This window comes from Selaginella moellendorffii, unplaced genomic scaffold (assembly GCF_000143415.4).
Source record: "Selaginella moellendorffii unplaced genomic scaffold, v1.0 SELMOscaffold_57, whole genome shotgun sequence".
Lineage (NCBI taxonomy): Eukaryota > Viridiplantae > Streptophyta > Lycopodiopsida > Selaginellales > Selaginellaceae > Selaginella > Selaginella moellendorffii.
The window spans coordinates 1,168,262-1,191,475 of NW_003314318.1; the positions used below are offsets into that span (position 1 = coordinate 1,168,262).

At 43.6% G+C, this 23,214-nt stretch overlaps 3 protein-coding genes across 4 annotated transcripts; all 3 read right to left on the reverse strand.

The window, feature by feature from the left end:
- Window positions 1–17,005: 17,005 nt before the first annotated feature.
- Window positions 17,006–19,462, reverse strand: LOC9654895. Of its 2 annotated transcripts, none has more exons than XM_024688209.1 (7): window positions 19,410–19,462; window positions 19,144–19,356; window positions 18,880–19,082; window positions 17,781–18,820; window positions 17,579–17,731; window positions 17,285–17,527; window positions 17,006–17,222 (listed from the first exon to the last, which is right to left on the reverse strand). In XM_024688209.1, the coding sequence occupies exons 4-7, from the start codon at window positions 18,609–18,611 to the stop codon at window positions 17,205–17,207; spliced, it is 1,245 nt and encodes a 414-aa protein (XP_024543977.1). In that variant the 5' UTR covers window positions 18,612–18,820; window positions 18,880–19,082; window positions 19,144–19,356; window positions 19,410–19,462; the 3' UTR covers window positions 17,006–17,204. The 2 variants fall into 2 exon arrangements, with proteins under 2 accessions (XP_024543977.1, XP_024543976.1); XM_024688208.1 differs by having other exon boundaries at window positions 17,781–18,827.
- A 152-nt stretch (window positions 19,463–19,614) lies between these two features.
- LOC9654896 (INO80 complex subunit C) lies at window positions 19,615–20,539 on the reverse strand. The gene is made up of 3 exons (XM_002983364.2): window positions 20,288–20,539; window positions 20,168–20,235; window positions 19,615–20,100 (listed from the first exon to the last, which is right to left on the reverse strand). The coding sequence occupies exons 1-3, from the start codon at window positions 20,514–20,516 to the stop codon at window positions 19,969–19,971; spliced, it is 429 nt and encodes a 142-aa protein (XP_002983410.1). The 5' UTR covers window positions 20,517–20,539; the 3' UTR covers window positions 19,615–19,968.
- Window positions 20,540–20,567: 28 nt separating this feature from the next.
- On the reverse strand, window positions 20,568–22,623 carry LOC9654897 (4-diphosphocytidyl-2-C-methyl-D-erythritol kinase, chloroplastic/chromoplastic). Its single transcript, XM_024688210.1, has 11 exons — window positions 22,366–22,623; window positions 22,209–22,307; window positions 22,081–22,149; window positions 21,920–22,024; window positions 21,799–21,855; window positions 21,545–21,745; window positions 21,385–21,477; window positions 21,228–21,327; window positions 21,069–21,168; window positions 20,922–21,007; window positions 20,568–20,860 (listed from the first exon to the last, which is right to left on the reverse strand). Exons 1-11 carry the CDS (start codon window positions 22,498–22,500, stop codon window positions 20,733–20,735), a joined length of 1,173 nt encoding a protein of 390 aa, XP_024543978.1. The 5' UTR covers window positions 22,501–22,623; the 3' UTR covers window positions 20,568–20,732.
- Between the last annotated feature and the right edge of the window lie 591 nt (window positions 22,624–23,214).

A 23,214-nucleotide genomic window follows, 5' to 3' on the forward strand; every position in this document is an offset into this window, starting at 1 on the left:
TTATACTCTTTCTTTTTTTTTTTGGTTTTTTCTTCTCCTTAGTCACTTCTTGGCTTGCGATCATCTAGGAGCACAAGTTTGTAAGCAAGCTTGTAAATCTCATTGGTGTTGTTATGCGGACATGGCAATAGTTTTTATGTATATGTACCTAGAGTTGAGACATACACTCCTTGTATGCTGATCTCTCCACTACTTTTATCTTATCAGAACAATTAGCTCCTTGATCTTGGGCATGGGATTTGTTAATCAAGAGGCCAATGACAAAGAGGATGAGTTTTTTATTACAATCCCTCTTGGGATGTTTGATGAGGTGTTGGATGTGTTAGAGGTTTGAAGTATCACAAACTTGATTATAGGTATTAAAAATTATGTCTTTCTACTGCTAAAAAGTCAATATTGTTAGACCCTTTGCCAAATTAACATAAACCAAAAGGGCACTAAAGAAGAAAATTTTAATTATTAGTTTGCACTTATTACTATTGGGTTTGTGATATTGAGTTTGGTCCCTCAATATTCGCTAAATAATAACTTACTGTGTTTATTAAAAATACTCTTGTTCATGTGTTAATCCCATTTTGGTTCTATATAATAATTATGGAAAGTATATAAATCTGCTACTTAAACATATCTAGGAAATGTAAAGAGTGTTATTCCCAAATTCATAATTTATCATCATTTTATATTTAATAATTTTTTTAGATTATCCTAAAGAATAAATCCTAGGATTTGGGTGAAAGCCTAAAGCATGCATAAAAAAATTTAAATATATAATAAAGATGGGTAAATTGGGTATGGATGACTAACTTGAGATATTATATAGCTTCTAACAGATATTATGACTTGAGATATTATATAGTTTTATGTATAACTTGGGTTTAACCCCAAACTCCATACCATGTTCGTTTGTAGAGTACTTCATATCCTTCTGTTATGCAAAAATAACTCCTGTTATACTAAAATAATATTAAACTTTATTTGGCTTTATTTTGCATATTAGTCTTGGCATTGGGATATTGAATGCTCTAAAATTATTTCAATGTTACTTTATGCATTTTTATTCCTTCACTCTTTAGTTGTACACTTATAATAAAACTCAAGTTTTATTTTGTTGCATTTACCACATATGTCCAAGGGTTAAGTTTTGCCCTATAGTAAATTACTATAAGGTATAGAGTGAAAACCATATACACTACATAATAGGTGATTAAGATATTTTAACAACCCACATCAAGAATTGGGTCAAGATTCAAGAACTAGTTCTTTACATGAATCTTCAGCAATTTGGAAAGATTCTTATGAAGATTCAAGTGCTTAATAGCAATAGAAGTGAGAGCCTAATAGTAAACCATATACTAAGATTGAAACCATAATAATGAGCAAGAGTGGGTGTGTAAATAAAGCTAAAAGTAGTTGATTGATGAGTTTTTTAAATGTGTTCCCCATACTTATTATCTCATACTAACTAGGCATGGTTTAAACTTTGATTCAACCTTGAATCAACCACTTGATTATGAGCGAAAGTGTTTGCGCTAAAGATGATATCATATGTAATTATGCCTATGTGGTAGTAGCTTCTATATATATGTACCCATTTATATAAAGTTCAAATATTTTCTTCCTCCTCATGTATGCATCTCTCCACTACTTTCAAAGCATAGTAAAACCTGGAAAAGGTAATTTTTTTGTTGATCACTCTTTCTATTTCAATTGACAAGATTGAATTATGTCAATATAATATACTCTTGACCGAAGTATATTTCTACCCTAAATTGGAAATTGTATGTATTAGGCATTCATGCGTCTTGTGGAGTATCTATAAACAAAAGTATTTACTATGGGACCAAAGCAAATAATATAGGTTTGATTCCCATTGATTAGTAGCTATTTAAAATATACAGACAAAAGTATCTATGGTGGGACTGTGGCTCAATAGGGGTAAAAGGACAATAAGGACATTCACATTTTTGCAATGGAGTATCTACAAACAAAAGTATCTACTGTGAAACCATAACTTAGTAGGGGTGAAAGGATAATAAAGACATTTACATCTCTAAAGTAGAGTATCTATAGACAAAAATATCTACTATAGGACCATGGCTCAATAAAGCTGAAAGGACAATAAGGATGGGACTGTAGCTTAGTAGGGGTGAAAGGATAATAAAGATATTTACATCTTTGAAGTGGAATATCTACAAACAAAAGTATTTACTGTGGGACCATAGCTTAGTAGGGGTGAAAGGATAATAAAGACATTTATATCTCTGAAGTGGAGTATCTACAAACAAAAGTATCTATTGTGGGACCATAGTGTAAGCCACAAATTTTTCTTTTCCAATTTGCCAGCTTACCTCGTCTATCCGTCCAACACCGCCTTGGCCTTTGCTAAGTTCCCTTGCCAAGGTTCTCGCCTATGGTACTAGCTCCTACTTGGTCTCAGCTACTTACTGCACGAGCAACGGAGTGTTAGCCATCCATCTACGGATTCCCAAATCACTCCCAATCCCCCTCCCCGGGTTAGACTGGACTTAAGGTTCGGCTACACTCCCCGCAAGCACAAGCAGCCAAGCACACCAAGCTTCCAGGTTCCTAACTTCCCTCGGTACCACAAGACTTGATCATGGGACCCTCTAAATCCCAAGTCTTGAGTGCAACACTTGCTTCGGGACGCCGGGGCGAAACACCGTGGCCTAGCGGCCCGGTATGGGTACCTCTCGCCCCCCACTTCCATCCCGAAGGAAGGCCCAAGCCCCTAGGAAGGGCGAGGACCAATGAGCCGCATGGTACTCAAGTGGGGCACCACTCCACATGAGCTGGGAGCACCGCAATTGGTTTCCCTTTCGGGAGTGGGAGCTGCTCTTGAGCACTTCCTTGGATGGCCCCTCCGGCACCAGCCAAGTCCATGCTCACTCCCACCCAAGGCCCCTCGGTCCCAGTCCCAACCTCAAGTCAGTTTGGAAGCCCAACTGGAGAGTCCCTTCAAAACTGGTTCCTGGACCTCACTATCCCTACTATACTTTTGGAACCCCCTGCAGCCCCCCCCCCCCCCTGGGAGACGCACGCTTTGGGCTTTCACCCCTTGACCCGTATTAGTATTTGGACTTAGTCTCTGGCTCGATCTCGGACCCGATTTCGGATCCGACTTCGGATTCGGGTTTGGACTCGATTCCGGACTCGATCTCGGACCCGATCTTGGACCCGACCTCGGACTCGACCTCGGACTCGGTCTTGGACCCGATTTCGGATCTCGGACTCCGTCTCGAACTCGGTCTCGAACTCGGACTCGAACTCGGCCCCCGAGCCGGTCTCGGACTCGATTTCGGACTCCATCCTGAACTCGGTCCTAGAGTCGGTCTTGGACTCGATCTTCGACTTGGTCCCATCCGATGAACTCTTTGTCATTTTGGTCATGCTTTCGGGGTTCCTTTAGCCTACGACACCTCGGCGAGTTGGTTCCTTACAACTCCACCACCCATAGAAGAAGTTCGATGCCCACATCGAACGTCTCGTTTTATCCTACGACTTGTTGACCATGTCTCCGGGGGCATCCCCCCACTTAGCGGTGTGCCTAAGTTAGCCTCCCCGGCCAAGAGCCCATGACAACGGAATATAGATGTCCCTATACTCCTCCCCTCACCACGTCCTAGTATAGGGTCGGGACTTGAACCCAGCCTTGCTTTACTAGGGGGTTGGGACTTGAACCCAACCTCCGTAGAATACGTCTACGGTTTCGACATCCCCGCAGGGAGTCGGGCGTAGCTCCCTACGCCTGGTCGACCTAGCTAACCCATGCTAATTAGCTTACCTTCGGCGCGCCTTCGGGTCCCAATATATGCCATTGCTCAACTTCTCAAATTGATACTTTTAATTGAACTTTGCATAAGTACATAGAGTTCTGCCATGCAGAAATTCCTCCACTAGATCTCGCGCGTTCACTAGGTTCTCCTCTGGTTCCCATGTTGCTTCGCAGTGTGGAAATCCTTTCCACTTCACATGGAACTCTCTCACCTCGTGTCCTTGTCGCTTGCTCTTGCGCGCATTGAGGATGGCCTCGACTTCGTATTCCTCTTCCCCTTGGATAACCTCAGGTAAAGGTATTACTTGGTCCTTGCGAAGCGGATCCTCAAAGTACGGCTTGAGTAAGTTCACGTGGAACACTGGGTGCATCTTCCCCATCTCTCGAGGAAGTCGGAGTCGGTAAGCCACTTTACCGATTCGTGCCTCAATCTCGTAAGGCCCCGCGAACCTGCTTAAGGAACTCAAGATCAATTCATTTACAGGAATACATGCATTTTTACCTTTGGGTCAACTTTCGGCTGATCCCACTTGGTAGCCTGAGGTTCTTGGTGTTCAGCCACACCTTCTCCCCAGCTTGGAACTCCACATCTCGGCGCTTTAGGTTCGCATACTTGGTTTGCCTTTGTTGAGCCCGTTCCAAGGAATCCCTCACTAGATTCCAAATGTTGAGTCTTTCCGCCGTAAATGCCTCCACTGCGGGTAGCTCTCCATGATACTCGGCCACGCCGAGTTCCACAGGACCTTCAATAGCTCGCCCATTGATGACTTCCCATGGACTCACCCCGATACTCGAATGTGGTGAGTTGTTATAACACATTTCCGCAAGTCCCAAATGACTTACCCAGTCGGTCTGGTCTCCCGAGACATAGCATCGCAAATAATCCTCCAGCTGCCTATTCACCCTTTCCGTTTGTCCGTCTGTCAAGAAGTGTTAGTGCCATCAATCTTGACTCAATACCCATTACCTGTTTGTGGGTGATAGGCCGTGCTGAATTTCAACTTGGTGCGATACTGTTCTAGGAGTGTCCTCCAGAACCTACTGGTGAAGATCTTATCTCGATCTGAGATAATCTCTTCTGGCCTTCCCCGCACTCGAACCACTTGTTCGAAGAACAGCTTCGCCACACCTTCCGCATCCACATCCGTTGTGGTGGGTATGAAATGTGCCATCTTTGAAAATCGGTCCACCACCACGAATATAGCATCGAACCCCTCGCTTGGGGGTAGTCCCGTGATGAAGTCCATCGTGAGACATTTCCACGGACGATCTGGAATGGGGATGCTTTGCAACAAGCCCCCACTAGCCTTCGTCACGGCTTTGACCTGCTGACATGTTGGACATGTCTTTACATAGTCTTGGACGTCCTTAGCCATATCTGGCCAGTGATACTTCCTTTTGAGTAAGCCCATCGTCTTGGGCACTCCGCCGTGTCCCGCGAGAGGTCCGTCATGACACTCTTCCAAGGCTACCTTCCTTAGTTCCCCTTCTGGAACATACACCCTCGTTTGCTTGTAATATATGAGTCCGTTGCGTTCCGCATAGCCCGTTTTCTCTTCCGTTGGCAGCTCACCTCTCTGGTGAGCTTCCCGCGCCTCCAGATTCCTCAGCAACACTTCTTGTGCTAGACCATCACTCTCGTATGCGGTCCGCACATCGTCCCAAAAGGTTGCTGTCGCGCTAGATATCGCCAACTTCAAGCTCGCTTTTCGACTTAGCGCATCTGCCACGATGTTGCTCTTCCCAGGCTTGTACAGGATCTCGCAATCAAACTCGGCCAAAGCATTGGCCCACCGACCTTGTTTTCCCCTTAGGTCGGGCTGTGACAAGAAGTGTTTCGTTGCCACATTGTCCGTGTAAACCTTGAAGTGTCTCCCAAGGTAGTGTCGCCACTCCTTGAGCGCCTTGACCACCGCAAACAATTCCTTCTCGTGGGCAGGCCACTTCCGTTGAGCCTTGTCCAGCTTCTTCGAGAAGAACGCTACTGGATGGTTGTCTTGCTTCAAAACTGCGCCCAACGCAAAGTCCGAAGCATCCGTGTCTACCTCAAAGTCCTTACCAAAGTCTGGTAATGCCAACACCGGAGCCTTCCTCAACTTCCCCTTGAGGTGGACGAATGCCGCCTCGCATTCCGCTGTCCATACCATCTTCCCTTTTCCTGTTTGGTCCGTTAAGGGCAGGGCTACTCTCGAATAGTGTCTGATAAACTTTCGATAGTAGTTGCATAGCCCCAGGAACGCCCTCAACTCATGTACATTCGATGGTCGTTCCCATTCCTGGATCGCTTGGACCTTCTTCGGGTCCACCTTGAGCCCGTCCTGGCCCACCACATGCCCGAGAAACTTTACCTCTTGTTGAGCAAAGTCACATTTGCTCTCTTTAGCATACAGTTTGTGTTCCCTTAGTTTCTCAAACACTTTCGCCAAGTGTTCGGCATGCTCCTCTAGCGTCTCGCTATAGATCAGGATGTCGTCAATATAGACGACCACGAAGCGATCCAGATAGGGTACAAAGATGTGGTTCATCAACGCCGAAAACGTTGCCGGCGCATTGCACAGCCCAAAGGGCATCACCAGAAACTCAAAGCTCCCATACCTCGTTCGACAGGTTGTCTTCTCGACATCTTCCTCAGCTACCCTGATCTAGTAGTATCCTGACCTTAGGTCAATCCTCGAGAAGTATTTTGCCTTTCCCAACCTATCGAACAGGTCCTCGATCCTTGGCAAAGGGTACTTGTTCTTCTTGGTATACTTGTTGAGCAACCGGTAGTCTATGCACATGCGCATAGATCCATCTTTCTTTTTCACAAATAGCACCGGCGCCCCATACGGCGACTTACTCAACCTAACATACCCTTTGTCCACCAACTCCTCTAGTTGGCTCTTGAGCTCCTTGAGTTCTTTTTCGTTCAATCGGTAGAGTGGGCGAACCACCGCCTCAACACCCTCGACCAGCTCAATCTTATGTTTTATCGGTCGTGCGGGGGGCAACCCCGCCGGTAGCTCCTCCGGCATCGTATCCTGGAATTGGTCCAGCACCTGCTGGATCACTAAAGGTACTTCTTCCGTTCTTGTCTTTTTGTCACTCTTCACCGAGAGTAAGCACAAAAAGGCTGCCTTAGTTCCTTTAGTGAGTTGTCCTCTCGTGGACACCAGGTTTAAGCATGACTCTTTGGCCTTGCTTTGCCCTACCTTTAGATCTTGGGCCTCCACCCTAGATCTTCTTCCTTGGGCATTCGCCAATACCACAAGGTTCCTACCTTGTCCATGCAGGGCTACCACGAACCGATTAAACAAATCCATTCCGAAGATCACGTCAAATCTCGCCATGTCCAAGACGGTGAAATCCATGTCCACTTTCCATGTCCCCACTTCGACTCTCGCTTGTCGAAGTACCTCATCGGTGCTTTGGCTACCTTGAACAAACTCTATAGTCCTTGGTTCGCCTAGCCGCTGCACCGTTAGTCCGGCTTGCCGGACTATGTCTGCAGCCACAAAATTATCCGAAGCACCCGTGTCAATAAGGATCTTAACAAAGCTACCTCCGAGCTTCCCTCGGAGGGCTAGTAGATGTCGCGAACGACTCTCTACCAAAGTTGCTCGTGTAATGAGTAACTTTGAGTTAGGGACTGGATCACATACCTCAGTTTGGACTTCACCCGACTTGATGGCCATATTGGCTCTGGCCTTCTTCGGGTAGGGACATTCCCTCGAGAAGTGTCCCGCTTCGCCGCAGTTGTAGCATATGTTGTTTCCCACGCTGCTATACGACTTGACCTTCTTATCCATGGGTTTGTCTTTTTTCGCTTGACTCCCCCACGTACTCGCTCGCTGGCCACCGGATTTGCCTTTCCGGAACCCCGAGGACTCATTCTTAGAGAAACTCTTTTTGAATTTCCCCTTGCTATACGTTCCCCTTGGTTTGGCCCCTTTGCTAAATGTGGATCCCGACCCCGTCGTGTTCCCCTTTCGCAGGTTATCGTTGAAATGCACCTTGATGGCCGCATCCAACGCTTCTTTGTAGTTGATCGGGTTCCACCGCATCACCTCACCGCGAGCCCAGGTTTGCAAACCTGATATGAAGGCATGGAACGCATCCATATCCCCCATGTCCGTGACAAGTATCCTCTTTGCCATGAACCCATTCACATATTCCTGGATGGTTCCAGTCTGCTTCAGCCTACTCAGCTCATCTCTCAGATGTAGAGTGGCATTCGGAGGAACGTATGTTGCGCGGATCCTCGCCTTCATCATGTCCCAAGTGGCCACTAGTCCTTCGTTGGCCTCCGTCGTTCTCCACCAAGACTTGGCATTATCTGCCAAGTATGGTTTTGCACATGGGACCTTCTCCGAGCTCGGTAACCGCAACGCTCGGAAGTAGTCCTCCATATCGTAAAACCAATCCTCCACCACCTTATAGTCATTCACTCCCTTGAAGACCGGTGGGGGCTTCGGTTTGTACTTGGGAACTGCCTGAGGGACTGATTCTACTTCGGTCTGTTCGACCTTGTCTGGTTTTGCCTCAGTCCCGGCCGAAAGATCCGCACCTTCTGCGCTGCCAGCATCCGCAGTCTTTTTCTTTTTCTTCTGCCTCTCGTCACGCTTTAGCTTGCGTACGAGAGTTTCCAGCAGGGCATTGGTCTGTGCCAATTGTCCTTCTAGCACGTCCAATCGAGCCTTGGACGACCGAACCTCGCCACCGGACTCTTGTTTGGAAGTTTCCTCACTAGAGTCCTCCTCATGCAAGGATTCCTCATCCATAGCCTCTTGTTCGACCGGAGGCTCCAGCTCCGGCGGAGGTTCCGTCTCCGCCTGGGTTCGCTTACGCCCTGCCCTTGCCATCTCCCAGCAATCCGCCTCTATCCTTCGCTAGAACTGAGATAAAGGCTCCGATACCAAATTGTAAGCCACAAATTTTTCCTTTCCAATTTGCCAGCTTACCTCGTCTATCCGTCCAACACCGCCTTGGCCTTTGCTAAGTTCCCTTGCCAAGGTTCTCGCCTATGGTACCAGCTCCTACTTGATCTCAGCTACTTACTGCACGAGCAACGGAGTGTTAGCCATCCATCTACGGATTCCCAAATCACTCCCAATCCCCCTCCCCGGGTTAGACTGGACTTAAGGTTCGGCTACACTCCCCGCAAGCACAAGCAGCCAAGCACACCAAGCTTCCAGGTTCCTAACTTCCCTCGGTACCACAAGACTTGATCATGGGACCCTCTAAATCCCAAGTCTTGAGTGCAACACTTGCTTCGGGACGCCGGGGCGAAACACCGTGGCCTAGCGGCCCGGTATGGGTACCTCTCGCCCCCCACTTCCATCCCGAAGGAAGGCCCAAGCCCCTAGGAAGGGCGAGGACCAATGAGCCGCATGGTATTCAAGTGGGGCACCACTCCACATGAGCCGGGAGCACCGCAATTGGTTTCCCTTTCGGGAGTGGGAGCTGCTCTTGAGCACTTCCTTGGATGGCCCCTCCGGCACCAGCCAAGTCCATGCTCACTCCCACCCAAGGCCCCTCGGTCCCAGTCCCAACCTCAAGTCAGTTTGGAAGCCCAACTGGAGAGTCCCTTCAAAACTGGTTCCTGGACCTCACTATCCCTACTATACTTTTGGAACCCCCTGCAGCCCCCCCCCCCCTGGGAGACGCACGCTTTGGGCTTTCACCCCTTGACCCGTATTAGTATTTGGACTTAGTCTCTGGCTCGATCTCGGACCCGATTTCGGATCCGACTTCGGATTCGGGTTCGGACTCGATTCCGGACTCGATCTCGGACCCGATCTCGGACCCGACCTCGGACTCGACCTCGGACTCGGTCTTGGACCCGATTTCGGATCTCGGACTCCATCTCGAACTCGGTCTCGAACTCGGACTCGAACTCGGCCCCCGAGCCGGTCTCGGACTCGATTCCGGACTCCATCCCGAACTCGGTCCTAGAGTCGGTCTTGGACTCGATCTTCGACTTGGTCCCATCCGATGAACTCTTTGTCATTTTGGTCATGCTTTCGGGGTTCCTTTAGCCTACGACACCTCGGTGAGTTGGTTCCTTACACATAGCTCAGTAGAGGTGAAAGGACAATAAGGACATTTACATATCTAAAGTGGAGTATCTACAAACAGAAGTATTTATTGTGGGACCATAGCTTAGTAGGGGTGAAAGGACAATGAGGACATTTACATCTCTGAAGTGGGTGTGAGTATCTATTATGGGACTGTGGCTCAATAGGGTGAAAGGACAATAAGAACATTTATATCTCATGTGATCATAGGATAAATAGAGATAAAATAGCCACTAAAGGTTCTTTAATTAAGTAATTACCCCTTTTCCAATTGACTTTAAGGGCTACCACCAATTTTTATAGGATATATATCTTTTTTTATTGGTGTTCTACCATCTGTAACTGATATAGAGTGTAATTATGACATCAATTGAAGAGTTATAAATGATGCAATTTAGTTATTAGACAATGTTAAAAGATTGAGTTTATATGAAAATGTGAAGTAGATTCCTCTTAATAAAGAATTTGATTACTATAAGGATAACTTTAAAGATGAGTTGGAGATTTGATAAGATAGATATTAATCATTTAATTTGCCATTTGATCCTTTTTATGGCCTTTTAATCTTTCTTAACTTTTTTCTTATTTCTTAGCCTAAGCCATCTTCTCATTTGCAATATTTTCTGTTTTTGATATATAAATATGATTTTTATTTTTAATTTGATGTTGAGTTAAGTGTTTTTTGTCCTCCTCATATTAATCTAAATGCTAAGTATATGTGTGAAGTTAAGAATCTTACTTTTATTTTATTAGTAGAATCTTTAACACCCAAAGTTCAATGTAGTCTCATATTTGGAAAATTCAGGTTCAACTTGTTTAAATTATCACATTACTTTTCAATTGTCATAATTAACTCACAAAAATTGTCCGTTCATACATTTCCTATTACCAAAATACACAAATAAATTTATAAACCATGTCCTAGTTTGCTAATTTACTAAGAAAAGAAACATTTTTATCCTCATTAATGTGAGATTTGAGATTTATCATATTTTAAATAGCCACTAATCAATGGGAATTGAACTTATGTCATTTGCTCCAATACCACATGTAGCACACTCTATTTCTCTCCTCTTAAGCCAATTGGAAAAAAGGGTAATTGCTTGATAAAAGAGTTCTTAGTGGTTATTTTATCTCTATTTATCACGTAAGGTTTAAAAGATCCACAGTGATAGTATATTTGAATCTCATCCCATGATCATATGTGCTATAATAACAATACATTAAAGATAAGAAACATTAATATAATCACATCCCACAGCACCAAAAACTCAATCCAACGAAGCAACACCAATATCCTCAAGTAATGATAGTATGGTATGGTGAAAAAAAAAGAATGTGAAGATTGAGAAGGAAGAATAAATTTTATAACTATAATCTTAGATTTGGCAAAAAGTTAACATAAATCTAAATCTAAAAGAGAATAAAAGAACAAAAATAAAAACATAATTACAAACAGTCCATAACATTGAGTAAATCACTATCAAAAACTTTCCTCTCCAACAAAAAAACTTTGCACTCTTAAATACAGATTGCAATTCCACTAATATAAGCATTCAAAATATCAAAATAAATATCTTAATTGGGATTCCTTTGTTATATACAAGAATGTGTGAGTACATGGAATGTAGAAATAGAATATAAAAATATCCATATCAATTAGCCCAAAAACCATAACTTATATACAAAAGCAAGTGGTTCAGATTGAAACCAATTCAATAGCTATTAAAATCCTTCTATACTAATATTAATATATGGTATTGTAGCTATACATTTGGAACTCACATCATCCCTTCCTTTCGGAATGATGGAAGATAGTTAGGGTTATGTAATGGATGGGTTGGGATCTAGAGGAATATCAAGAGGAAGCATTGGTAGATCTATAGGTGATGCTAGTTGTTCATAATCTCTTTGTATGAAGCATTTCAGCCGTTGCATATGAACAATTTTTGAAAGATTGACTTGTTGGACATTATGTTGAACCTCATAAACTTGCAATCTAATTTGCCGCAACACTTGATATGATCCCTTCCATTGAGCAAGGAGCCTCTTAGACAAACCACATACCATAAGATTGGGAAAATGAACTAACACAAAGTCATCCACTTTGTACTTTGCAAGTAGACAATGATGGGAGTTGTAGTGTCATTGTTGTCCCACTTGTATGCGGCCCAGGTGTTCGGAAAACTTTGCTCAGACAAGTGGAAAAATGCTTTTCAAATATTAATCCCAAAACCTAGCATCGACAGCTCGTGGCAATCATGAAGGGAAACTCAACTTCGTTAGTAGTATTGGATCATGACCATATAAGAGTTTATATGGTGAAGCACCAATAGAACTTTGCATCTTTGTGACATATGCATATCAAAGAGATGGCAAATAACTATCCCAATCTAAATATTGAAAGTTCACATACTTTGCAATCATCCCTTTGAAGGTCCAAATGAGCCATTCCACTAAACCATATGACTGTAGATAATAAACATTTGTAAAAGTGTGGTGTATCCTCAACTAAGATATCAAAATGTGAAAATCCTTAGCTATAAATGTAGGATTATTATCTGAAAGAATTCACTCCGGACAAGAATGCTAGAACACTACTCGATTAAGGAGGAAGTATCTAACAACAGTTGCAAACACACTAGTAAGAGCACTGACTTTCACCTAGTGAGTCATAGTCAAAAGCAATAATGACATACTCATTGCTAGTAATTGACTGTGGAAAAGGCCCCATCAAATCAAATGCCACTAACTAAAATGGACAAGAAGTTGCAATTGACTCCAACTATCCTTTCGTAGCACAAGAGGGAGTATTATGAGCTTAGCACTAAATGCAGCTACACATATGCCAGATAATATTATATTGCATCTCTGGCCAATAAAAAGACCTATGCAACTTCTCGATCACATGATAATATCCCACATGCTCATCTAGAATAGGAGAATCATGGTAAGCATGAAAAAAGCGTGGAATAAAGATAAAAGGCATCACCAGCTGTAAATGATTATTAGGATCTATCCCCTATAAATGCTGAAATAGCAAGTTATTAGCAAGTGATGTAAGATTCTCAAACCTATTGCAAAGCTTTCGAATCCATGGCTCATCTTTTAAGCCTCACAAATCTTATCAAGAAAAGGTAAATTTTACTCTACACCTTATGGACATTAAATATCAAGTACAACAATTGCCGATGGCACAGAATCCTTATCCAAAAAATCCATAAATATTGGAATAATAGACTTATCAAAAACATGAGAAAAGAACAAAGAAGGAAAAGGAGTTCAAGAAAGGGCATCATCATTAGCTATAAAATTCCTTAGACAATGAACAACATCAAAATTATATATATAAAGCTTCAAAGCTCATCAAGCCGTACGATTAACCAAGTTCTTCTGCTTAAATAATAAAGTAACTATAGTATAATCACCTTTTAGTAATGTTTGAGAACCATGTAAATATACATAAAGTTTCTCGAAACCCCCCAACAACTTTCTAGTGGATAATGGACAAGGTTCTTTGTGATATGCCAAAAGTCACTGCTAACTTCATCGATGATGTCTTGATCCACTTAGAAGGGACGTAGGAGGAACACATATGTAATGTTCATAAAGTGTTAGATTGGCTACGGGAAGTTGGTTTAAAGTTGAAGTGATTAAAGTGGTTGAAGTGTGTGTTTGGTTCCAAGGACACAACTTCTCTTGAATATTATATTTTTCGTAATAGTTTGTAAGTTGGTTTTAACAAACTTGTGGCTGTTTCAAAGTCCTTTATGCCGACGTGTGCGAATGATATGCAATACTTCCTAGGCAAGGTGCAATATCTCAATTGTTTTGTTGATCATCTTTCTAGTCATACTACACTATTGTGAGTATTGTTAAAGTCATCAATATCATCTTTCATCTGGTATGTGGACTGTAAACGGGCTCTCAAAAAGTTATTGATAACTCCTTTAGTTTTGGCATATCCTAACTATACTTGACTTTTCATTTTGCATATGGATGTTTCTAATATCAATTTTGAAGGTGTGTCAATGCAAGAGAGCTTGAGTATGCCTAATCAGTGCCATCCCATTGCATATATCAGCTAGACATTACAATCATCAGAGTTGAACTACTCCACAATAGAGAAGGAGTGTTTATGTTTAGTAACAATTTAGCACTGTTCAAATCAAATAGCATCTCTAAACATTCGTACAAACCAAATGATATACAAAAAGCAATCAAAGGAATATCTTCCTCAGCCATCAACACTTGCCAGTACCTAAAAGCAAAATCTAGCTTGGTAAATCAATGACTTCTCCCTAGATGATCTAAAAGATGACTAGTGTGAAGAAGAAGGTACATATCCAAAATCATCACTTTGTTTAACGGATGATAGTCGATGCAAAAACAAATACTCTCATTATGCTTCATCACAAAATGAGGTTCACACGTCTAAAGATTCTGTGACTTTTGAATAACACCTTTTTCCAACATCTCCTTAACGTTGATATGTAAAATTATGATCTTTTTTGGTGACCGACAACAAACGAAAACTTTGATTGGACAAGCATCCCCAATTGGAATAGGATGACGTGTTACAATTTTGGCCCTAGATAACAGATCAAATTCAAAAAGATCAATATACTCCTTCATGAACTGGTCAATTGCTACAACACAAAGATTGTCAGTGGGATCCAAAAAAGGAACAAAAGAACAAAATGAAAATATAAGAAAAAGTAATGGAGAGATAAAAGTGATGGAAACAAAAGTAGAAATAAGATGAAAAGATATAAAAGTGAGAGGAATAAAAGAAATATAAAAAAGTATAAAACAAAAGTGAGAAGCCTCAAAATCACATTTGGCATTATTGTGCCACAACAAATCTATACCAAGAATGAGGTCAAAAACTTGATTTGGCACCACCCGCAATGATTGCAACTCAAGTTTGAGATCTCCCACACACATAACTAGATCCACCTCATCCTATGTACATACGTGTGTAGCCGTTGCCATAAAGAATGAAAACTAGCTCTGATGTATAACGCAAATGTAGACGATAACATGTAGTAATAGGCTAAGCAATAGAAGATAAACTCAAGTCTGTATCAACCAATACAAAGAGAATAATAGAAGAACTTTTGTGATAACAACAAGCTTAGAAAGTAAATACCAGATCGAATGAACCCCTTAATGATACTTTTGAAAGAAAAATGGAAAGGTTACTAACTTATTCACGCAAGGACCCTCTGTTACTCATGCAACTCCTCATTTCCCATTTCTCAGTGTTCAGACTTTCCACTGTAGCAGCACTAATAAGAAATTGTTGATGCCAAAGTCTCCACCTAGGAAATGGAGGTTGCCAATCTGGAAAATGCCGATAACGTTAATAAATGTGATTAACTTCATCATACACCTAGCAAGGGACATCATAGCCACGACCACATCCTCGCTCTTGTCCTTGAATTCAAGCAGCAGCAGCATGAACCTCCATAAGAACATGACTATCTTCTATAGGAAGTAAAGTTGAAGGATGTGTAACAAAAAGTGGAAGAGGCAACATTTTATAATATTGTGCCAAGTGAAAAGCATTGTAAAGAATGGTTAAAGTAAGTGTATGCATAAGTCTTACAAAATCTTAACAAAATGTTAGCTACAACATTCCCAATTTGATCCACTTTAATATATTTGGTTCTGCACAAAGTAAAAGGCTTTGAAAACAAATACTAAATTACATCACTGACTCAAATTGACCTTGATGAAGACAATGTAATTGTTAGAAGGCATAATCACAATTATCAACATGTCTAAATGTGCATTTAAAGATATCTGAAAGAATGCTCCAATCCTTATGAGTGGTTGTGCTCAAACCATTGTACCATTGTAATGCCATCCTTTATAGACACTTGGAAACTCACGCAAACGCTAAACATCTTTCCAAGAATAATATGTGGCAATCACCATAAAGTGATCAAACCAATAGTACCCAGGATTCTTATAGAAGATCTTTGGCAATACGTGAAGATTGGCAACAAGAGCAAGAAAAGTTGTACCATATGCCATGAATATCATTATCAACTAAGACTGATTATTCAATTGCAACCACATAACATTGAGTAATTACACCAATTATTGCATTAGAGTCAAAAAGGGGAGGAGGGTGCTACTCTACCATGAAATGAATAAAAAGGAAAAAAGCAAAAGAAAAGAAATTGAAAAAATTATAAAGAAAAGGAGATTTAGACAATGCAAAAGTTGAATTTAAAGTAGAATCCCAAATCCAAGCACTCCTTTGAGACAATCAAAATTGCCCCTCACCTCCACCACGTATAAAGGAATCTAGGAGCAGAAGTGCCAACCATCCTGGAAGAGCCGCATAAATTGACAGTCATGCAGATAGACTTCGGTCAGAGGCATGGGATTCCCAAGCTCATCTACAATCTCTCCCTGAAAGTTCTTTGACCTTTGGGAAACTCGATCTTGTAGTATCGGTCTTGGACCTCTTCCTGCTCCAGAGAAAAAGCTGGAGATTTGTAAGTGCTCCTTTGAATTCTGGAGCAGTCCTTCGATTCTGCTGGAAATGAAGGCCATAGGAAAACGATGGCCACGACCAGAACCAAAAACTTCCCGTCCATTTTTTAGCTGCTATCCACCCCCGCCGTGCTCAACTCACCACATGGGTCGTAGGACTTCACCTGTATGCCGTCACCTATGCTTAGTGGTTTGGACATCACTTTTAGTCTTACAAGTGCTTGGACGATTCAGCGACAATTTCCGTACCATGAGTCGCTGTCTTCAATGTGCTTCCTATGAGCAATAGACCACACGGCTTCCATAGACCAGCTCTTGGCCCACATGCGGTTTGTGGGGATATATCCGAGATCTCGCGTCCCAGAAGATCGATCTTGTCGAAGACAATCGAGACCTTCCAGATTGTATTAGCGGAATCGCCTCTAGATTAAGAAAAATCGAACACAGTTCTTGTTCCAACCTCGCTTGAAAGAAAAAAACCAGAAAAAATGTAGAACTGTTGTTATAGATCAGATGAAACTGGACTCCGCGGGGGACTGCAGTGGAGTTTTATTGCACCTCTCTCAAAACTTCTCCGGTTCTTCTTCCTTCTAAAAAAACTCTAAAAAAACACTAAAAAAGTTGATCTGCACAACCACGAAGTTTATAGTTCTCATGAAATTTTTGATCTTTCATATTCGAACACATACTCGCAAACTGTGCAGAAGTTTGATCATCCTTTTTTCCCCAAATGTATAGACAGATATGAGCCACAAATAATCTTATCATGGCAATGCACTATATCCTCCACGAGACACTCGTTTCTTCTTCCAGGCGCCAACTCCCACCACAGCAACGATCCGCCATCACATTAACTCCATGTCCTGGAGTTTCGAATCGCTCAATCTAAGAACTTGAAAGAACTTGAGGTAAACACCACACATACCTTGAATTCTCCCAGAGACACGGTGTCATCGTCGCCCACGACGAGGTAGAAGTACCCCATGACACCCGTGTGCTCCTGGGCGGAGCTATAAGACGAAGACAAGCGGAGCTTCTCGCCGCTCGCGATCGTCACAGTCCCTGGCTCAGGAGTGCACGTAGACATCCCAACAACGTAGCCAGCTTCGTTGCCAGGAGCTGATCCATTCCCGTATATAGGAATCGAGGAGCACAAGTGCCGTCCATCCTGGAAAAGCCAGTGAAATCGTTAGAAAGACGAGAGTTTTGTCTACTGTACCTCTCCGTGCATGGTTATGCCCATGGCTCCACCGTGCTGATGCGCTACTCCGTAGATAAAGCTGCCTCCTTTGGGAATCACCAGGTGATTCTCCAGCTGATGAATGCAATCGGGATTCGAGGACGGGTCACAAGCAGGAACGTCATACTCGATCTGCAGGACGATAGTAAGAAGCCAAAAAGAAAAATCAGGAAAAACGAACGTTGCAGCCAACATCACGGTCGACTGGATCACGCTTCCTGCTGTCTGTGATGTCGAATATGTAAACACGAACAGGCAGGACACACTCGTCCCACTCCACCCATTCAATGGTGTACTGCATGTAGAGAGTCCTCTTTGATGCTTGAAATCCCGGCCTCACTGCGCATTTAGTCCCGTCGTAGCAGCAGCTGAAACCGCCTTTGTAGCCTTCCTTCAAAGGCTGTCCCGAGATTTTTGTTGTTACGTTGTATAAGCTGCAGCGGCACTCGAGGCATCCTTGGGGATCATACGTTCCTCTGGTGTCAATGGCATGGACGTTGAGCACCCAGAGCTCCTCGTAGCCTTCCGGAGGATTGCCAACGCCGATAGCATAGGAGCCTGGAATATAATAGCTCGTCTGCCTCGTCTCGGAACCAAGACCCCAGAACTGCGACAGGATGTCCTCCTGACAAATTCCAGCGTTTCCAGCGGTCTTAGCTGATGACGAGCCTAGATGATCCCGTCCATGATGGAAGCCGCCTCTTACCAGCTCTTTTCTCTCGGAACTCTTCATGTAGTGGCCATATACCGCCCAGTGATGCAGATAGACTTCGCTCAGAGGCACGGAATTCCCAAGCTCGTCTACAACCTCTCCCTGGAAGTTCTTGACGCCGATATGACCTTTGGGAAACTCGAGCTCGTAGTATCGGTCTTGGACATCTCCCGGCTCCAGAGAAAAAGCTGGAGATTTGTAAGTCTTCCTTTGAATTCTGGAGCAGTCCTTCGATTCTGCTGGAGATGAAGACCATAGCAAAACGATGGCCACGACTAGAACGAAAGGCTTCCCGTCCATTTTTAGCCGCTATTCACCCCCCGCCGTGCTCACTAGAAAATCACCGCGGACAAAAACCACTTGTGTGGTAGGACCTTCGTTGCATGCCGCCACCTATGCTTAGTGGTTTGGACACCGCTTTCAGTCTGACAAGAGCAAATCCCTGTGCAATGGTCACAGTATCCATCTTCTTGGACGATTCTGCGTCGACGATTTCAGCACCAGCCTCACTGATCTCTGCAATGAGCACAAGTAAGAAAATGTCCACGGCTCAGCGTACCTTTGCCACCTGTCAAGAAAATTATCGCTCCATTGTCGAAGTCGATCGCTTGGATTGTATTCGAGAGGAATCGCCTCCCCTGTCAATCACTAGATTAAGAAAAACTCAACACAGTAGAGAAAACCTCCACAGCCGGTCTCCTTCTGGAATTCCTTGTTCCAACCTCGACAAAAGATAATACTGCTCCTCGGCAACCTCTTCAATCAGTGGAGCTGGAAAAGAAAAAAACAACGTGTAACTGTTGTTATAGATCAGCGTCACTATGAAACTTACGTCCGAAAAGACACCTCGAAAGCCGAGACATCCTGTCCTGGGATCTTTATGCCAACGCCAGCCTTGGACATTGAAGAATTCCCAGCAGCATCACGTCCAGCCCCACACCCTACAGAGCCCTCGTTGTCACGTTCACACTCCAGAGCACTTCCAAACCACGTAGATCTGCGACTGCGAGACTGCGAGCTCTTTTGACATGCACGCAGTTTGTGCCTGAAACAAGTGAAAGTCCGTCATACGAACGCCAGGAGTCCAAACACCACTACCAGCTTTGAAGGCGACTTCTCGCTCCCGGGGCCTGTTCCCGATCTGTCCAGCTTCTCCAGCCTCGCCGGAGAATCCTGCTCAATTTTGTTCATGTTGTTCGTCGTCAGGCCCTGAAGGAACTTGATAACATCCTCTCGGGCTGCAGCTTACACGCAAAAGGACCTTTTTCGGGGACCGTAGAACATAACTAGGAAACGACGGCGACGAGTGAAAGCAAAAGCTTCTCACATTTTTAGCATAGCCACGGCCCCTGTATCCTCCACCACCCAGCAAGCGCCAGATTGTAGCAGCCACCATCGTTGGAATTTTTCTTCTTGCTCATGCCCTCAAGAACTCCACCAAGTGCGTGAAACTCGGGCTTCATGGGGCTGGCTTGATAATGGCTCTTCCTCGTTGCTAACTCCGGTCCTACACTCTATCCTTGAGTTTCTTCCATTCTATACTAACCAATAGTTCTCGATAACCAGACTCCTGCTCGTTCTAGCCTTCCTTTCTCGTTGCTTATACTATCCCCAAGAACTGTGCTATATCCAGGCTTGTGCTTAAGTCGAGGAGAGCTTACTTGAGAACTACAGTGGCATTCCTGAGACCCAAGTAGCCTTGAACGTAATCGTCGGGAAGACATCTGATGCGCTTGAAGACATCGGCATTTGCATATCTGAGCTTTGTTCGTGGATCCGTGTAAGGTGCCTTTGAAGGAGAAAATAACGAAAGAGGGGAGATCACTCAGTGGAGAAATAGCGAGACAGCACCTTACCTCAAATCCAGAGATGTCGCAGTATTTCTTGGAGGGGTACATGGAAGGAGGCGATTCGATGTTAACATCTGCAAGCGAAAGAAAGAAACAGGATCACTGGCATGGAATCAGGGAACTCACAGTTGGGCTCATCAGCCGGAAGCAGATGGAAATTCTCGGCCTGGATTATCTGCTTGAGGTGCTTCCAGTGCCTACCTCGCGTGTTGCCCTTGGGGTAGCGCTCCAGGAGCTGCGATCGCTTGAATGGGAGCAGCGCTGGCAACACGCATTCCGCCGCATCGATCGCCTCCTCGCCGCCGCACGACGAAGACGCCTGCGCCGCGTCACTGAAGGAAGCCTTGCGCTTCATCTCGCAAACCCTAATAGCATCTATTCAAACAGAGGCGGGGATATCTCTTTCTTCCTAGTTTATAACTCTCTTTCCATCAGTTCTTTTGCTCGCTCCTAGCTTATGCTGATCTCAGCGTTCTAACGCGTCCAATGTTGCGTGATTTCTAGCGGGTCCACTCTTGAGTGATATGCTATGATAGATTTCTTTCGACGATGGAATGGATCAATTCGATCCTCACTTATCAGATCCTGTGAAGAGCTGATTGTAAACTTCATTGATGTCATGCTTGTCTATGACTGCCTCGGGTTGCGAGAGTGGCTGCTGGTACCATTCGTTATCTCTCCTTGTCACAAAATATGCTTCTGTGGATCAAAGATCAAAGCAAAAGTGACGATCCACACCTCGAGAACTCAGCACACTTGCCTGAAACAAACGTATCACTATGTTGCTCATCATCGTATATAAATTCTGGCGGCTCGGGGTCTCCCACGCCAACCAGAGTGCTACCACTGAAAAAACAAAGTGTGTTGTTCGTTGAAAGGCAAGAAAAATATGATTTTTTTTCCTTACCTTCCTGACATGAACAAGGACTTGTATTTGCCCCTGCTGGCTGCCATTATCCGCTGCTTGAGAGCCTTCAGAGATGGTAGCACTTGAAATGCTGGAGCTTCTACTCAAAGAGAAACAAAAGATGTGAGCGAGCTCAGCTAGCTTCCGAATTTTCCATACCAAGGTCGTTGATGCAAACGTCTTGCGAGACTCCATTCTCAATGATCTTTCTCAGTAGCTCCTCCGGATCCTCAGAGCTCGCGTCGGCAATTCGAAAGTGCTGGCAAAGCGAAAAAGTTTGTAAACACCATCTCAAGAGAGAAATCCTTGATCGCACCTTGTAGACTTCCGCAGTAGGACACGCTTCCTTGGGCTTGATGAGCACGAGTGGAGTGTCCAAAGGCAACGGAGCTGGAATGTCTCGAACAATCTAAGGAAAACGCTAAAACTTTTCAGCAAAAATCTCATCAAACTTCTATGAAACTTTGTGATTTTACCTCTCCACGGCCAGTGCAAAAGGCTGCTCCATGCGAGAAAAAGAAAGGAATATCAGAGCCGATCTCCGCAGACCATTCTTGTAGATCCGCTTCGCTAGCAAGGTTTCCATTTATCTGGTTTGCGGCCCAGAGAGCAGTGGCGGCATTACCACTGCCACCTCCAAGGCCAGCACCGCTTGGAACTCTTTTGTCCAAGTGAACCTTAAGAAGAAAAACTAAATGCTTTGATCGAGGAAAGTTTATTGAGAGCTTACCCAGAAGTATGTGTCGCTCCCGGTCTTCTTTCTATAAAGATTTAGAGCTTTGATCACCTTGCAAGAGAATCACACAAAACATTTAGTAAATCCTCGGAAGCAAATGAAGGGATAGTTTTACCAAGTTTGAGTCGTCGAGTGGGATTCCAAACACATTTGTTGTAAGCGAGTCTTTCTTTTTAGAAGGAGAAACTGAAAACTTTAAAGTATCTCCCAGGCTAATCACCTGAGTGAAGAGTTTCTTGAGAAACTAGAACAAGAGAAAAAAGACCAGAAGCTTACATGAAAGAGTGATGCTAAATCGTGGTAGCCATCAGGTCTCTTGCTCGTGATTCTCAAGAAAACATTGATCTGGTTATAAAATTCTTTAGCTCTATCCAGGAGGAAAACTTGGGGAAAACTATACATACCTTGGATGGCGAAAACAATGTAAGATTTCGAGCAAAACCACCCGAGGTTTGCAGCTCCCTGGTGAGCTCTTCATACCTCCCGACCGGATCATAGACAATCTAAAACTCCCAAAACTCTACATCTCAGAGAACTCTATCTCTATCTCAAGAACTTTACCTCGAGGTTTTTGGAGCTCGACGACGCCATAGCTCTCAAGCAGCTTTTTCTCCTGCATTTAGGTCCTCGAAACGAAGCAAAACTGCCCATCAAATTGCTCGCTGGATCGGCGAAATGGAGCGATGGACTCGCCATGGATTCTCTCTCCAATTTCCAGCTCGATTTTTATCTAGGAGCCGCGATGGGCACGATGAGGAAGAAATAAGACGAAGGAGAAAAAAGATACCTCCCCATTCTTCGTCTTAGCAGCACCCAATTGACCAAAGATTCCCTTGCGATTGGTTGTTAACGTGAAACGCTAAACTTTATTAACTTTATTAACCTGATCAAAAGTTACATCGTTCAACAACTGCAGCTGTATTTTCATATTTCAACCACGAATTAACTTTGAAATGGATTTTACCAAAGCCACCATTCATCGAAGCAAACTCAACCCATTCTACATACCACTCTGGGTTTTTTCCGGTATTATCATGGGCAATGTAAAGCCTACATATTGCATCCTCCTTTGGTATACATACTCCAAGCACAGTAAATAAATCTAGCTTGCACCTCTCAAAATTATCCACATGCGGGTCATCAACATTGTAAAAATGTAGAGTCAAGCCTGAAAACGTTGTGATAGCAATATTTACATTGGCATCAGTCCCAGCCATTGGTTCACAGCCTGTTTGTATTGTTATTGTATAGGTACACTAAAGTTGTAAATTTTTGCATTAGCATTTGTAAACAATAGTCACTAGGTTACCTGAGCATTTGCAAAATGAACAATGGAGAAAAATATTATCATTATTATTAGAAACATGGTTGAATGAATGAATAATGGTATTCATCAGCTTAAATAGTGTA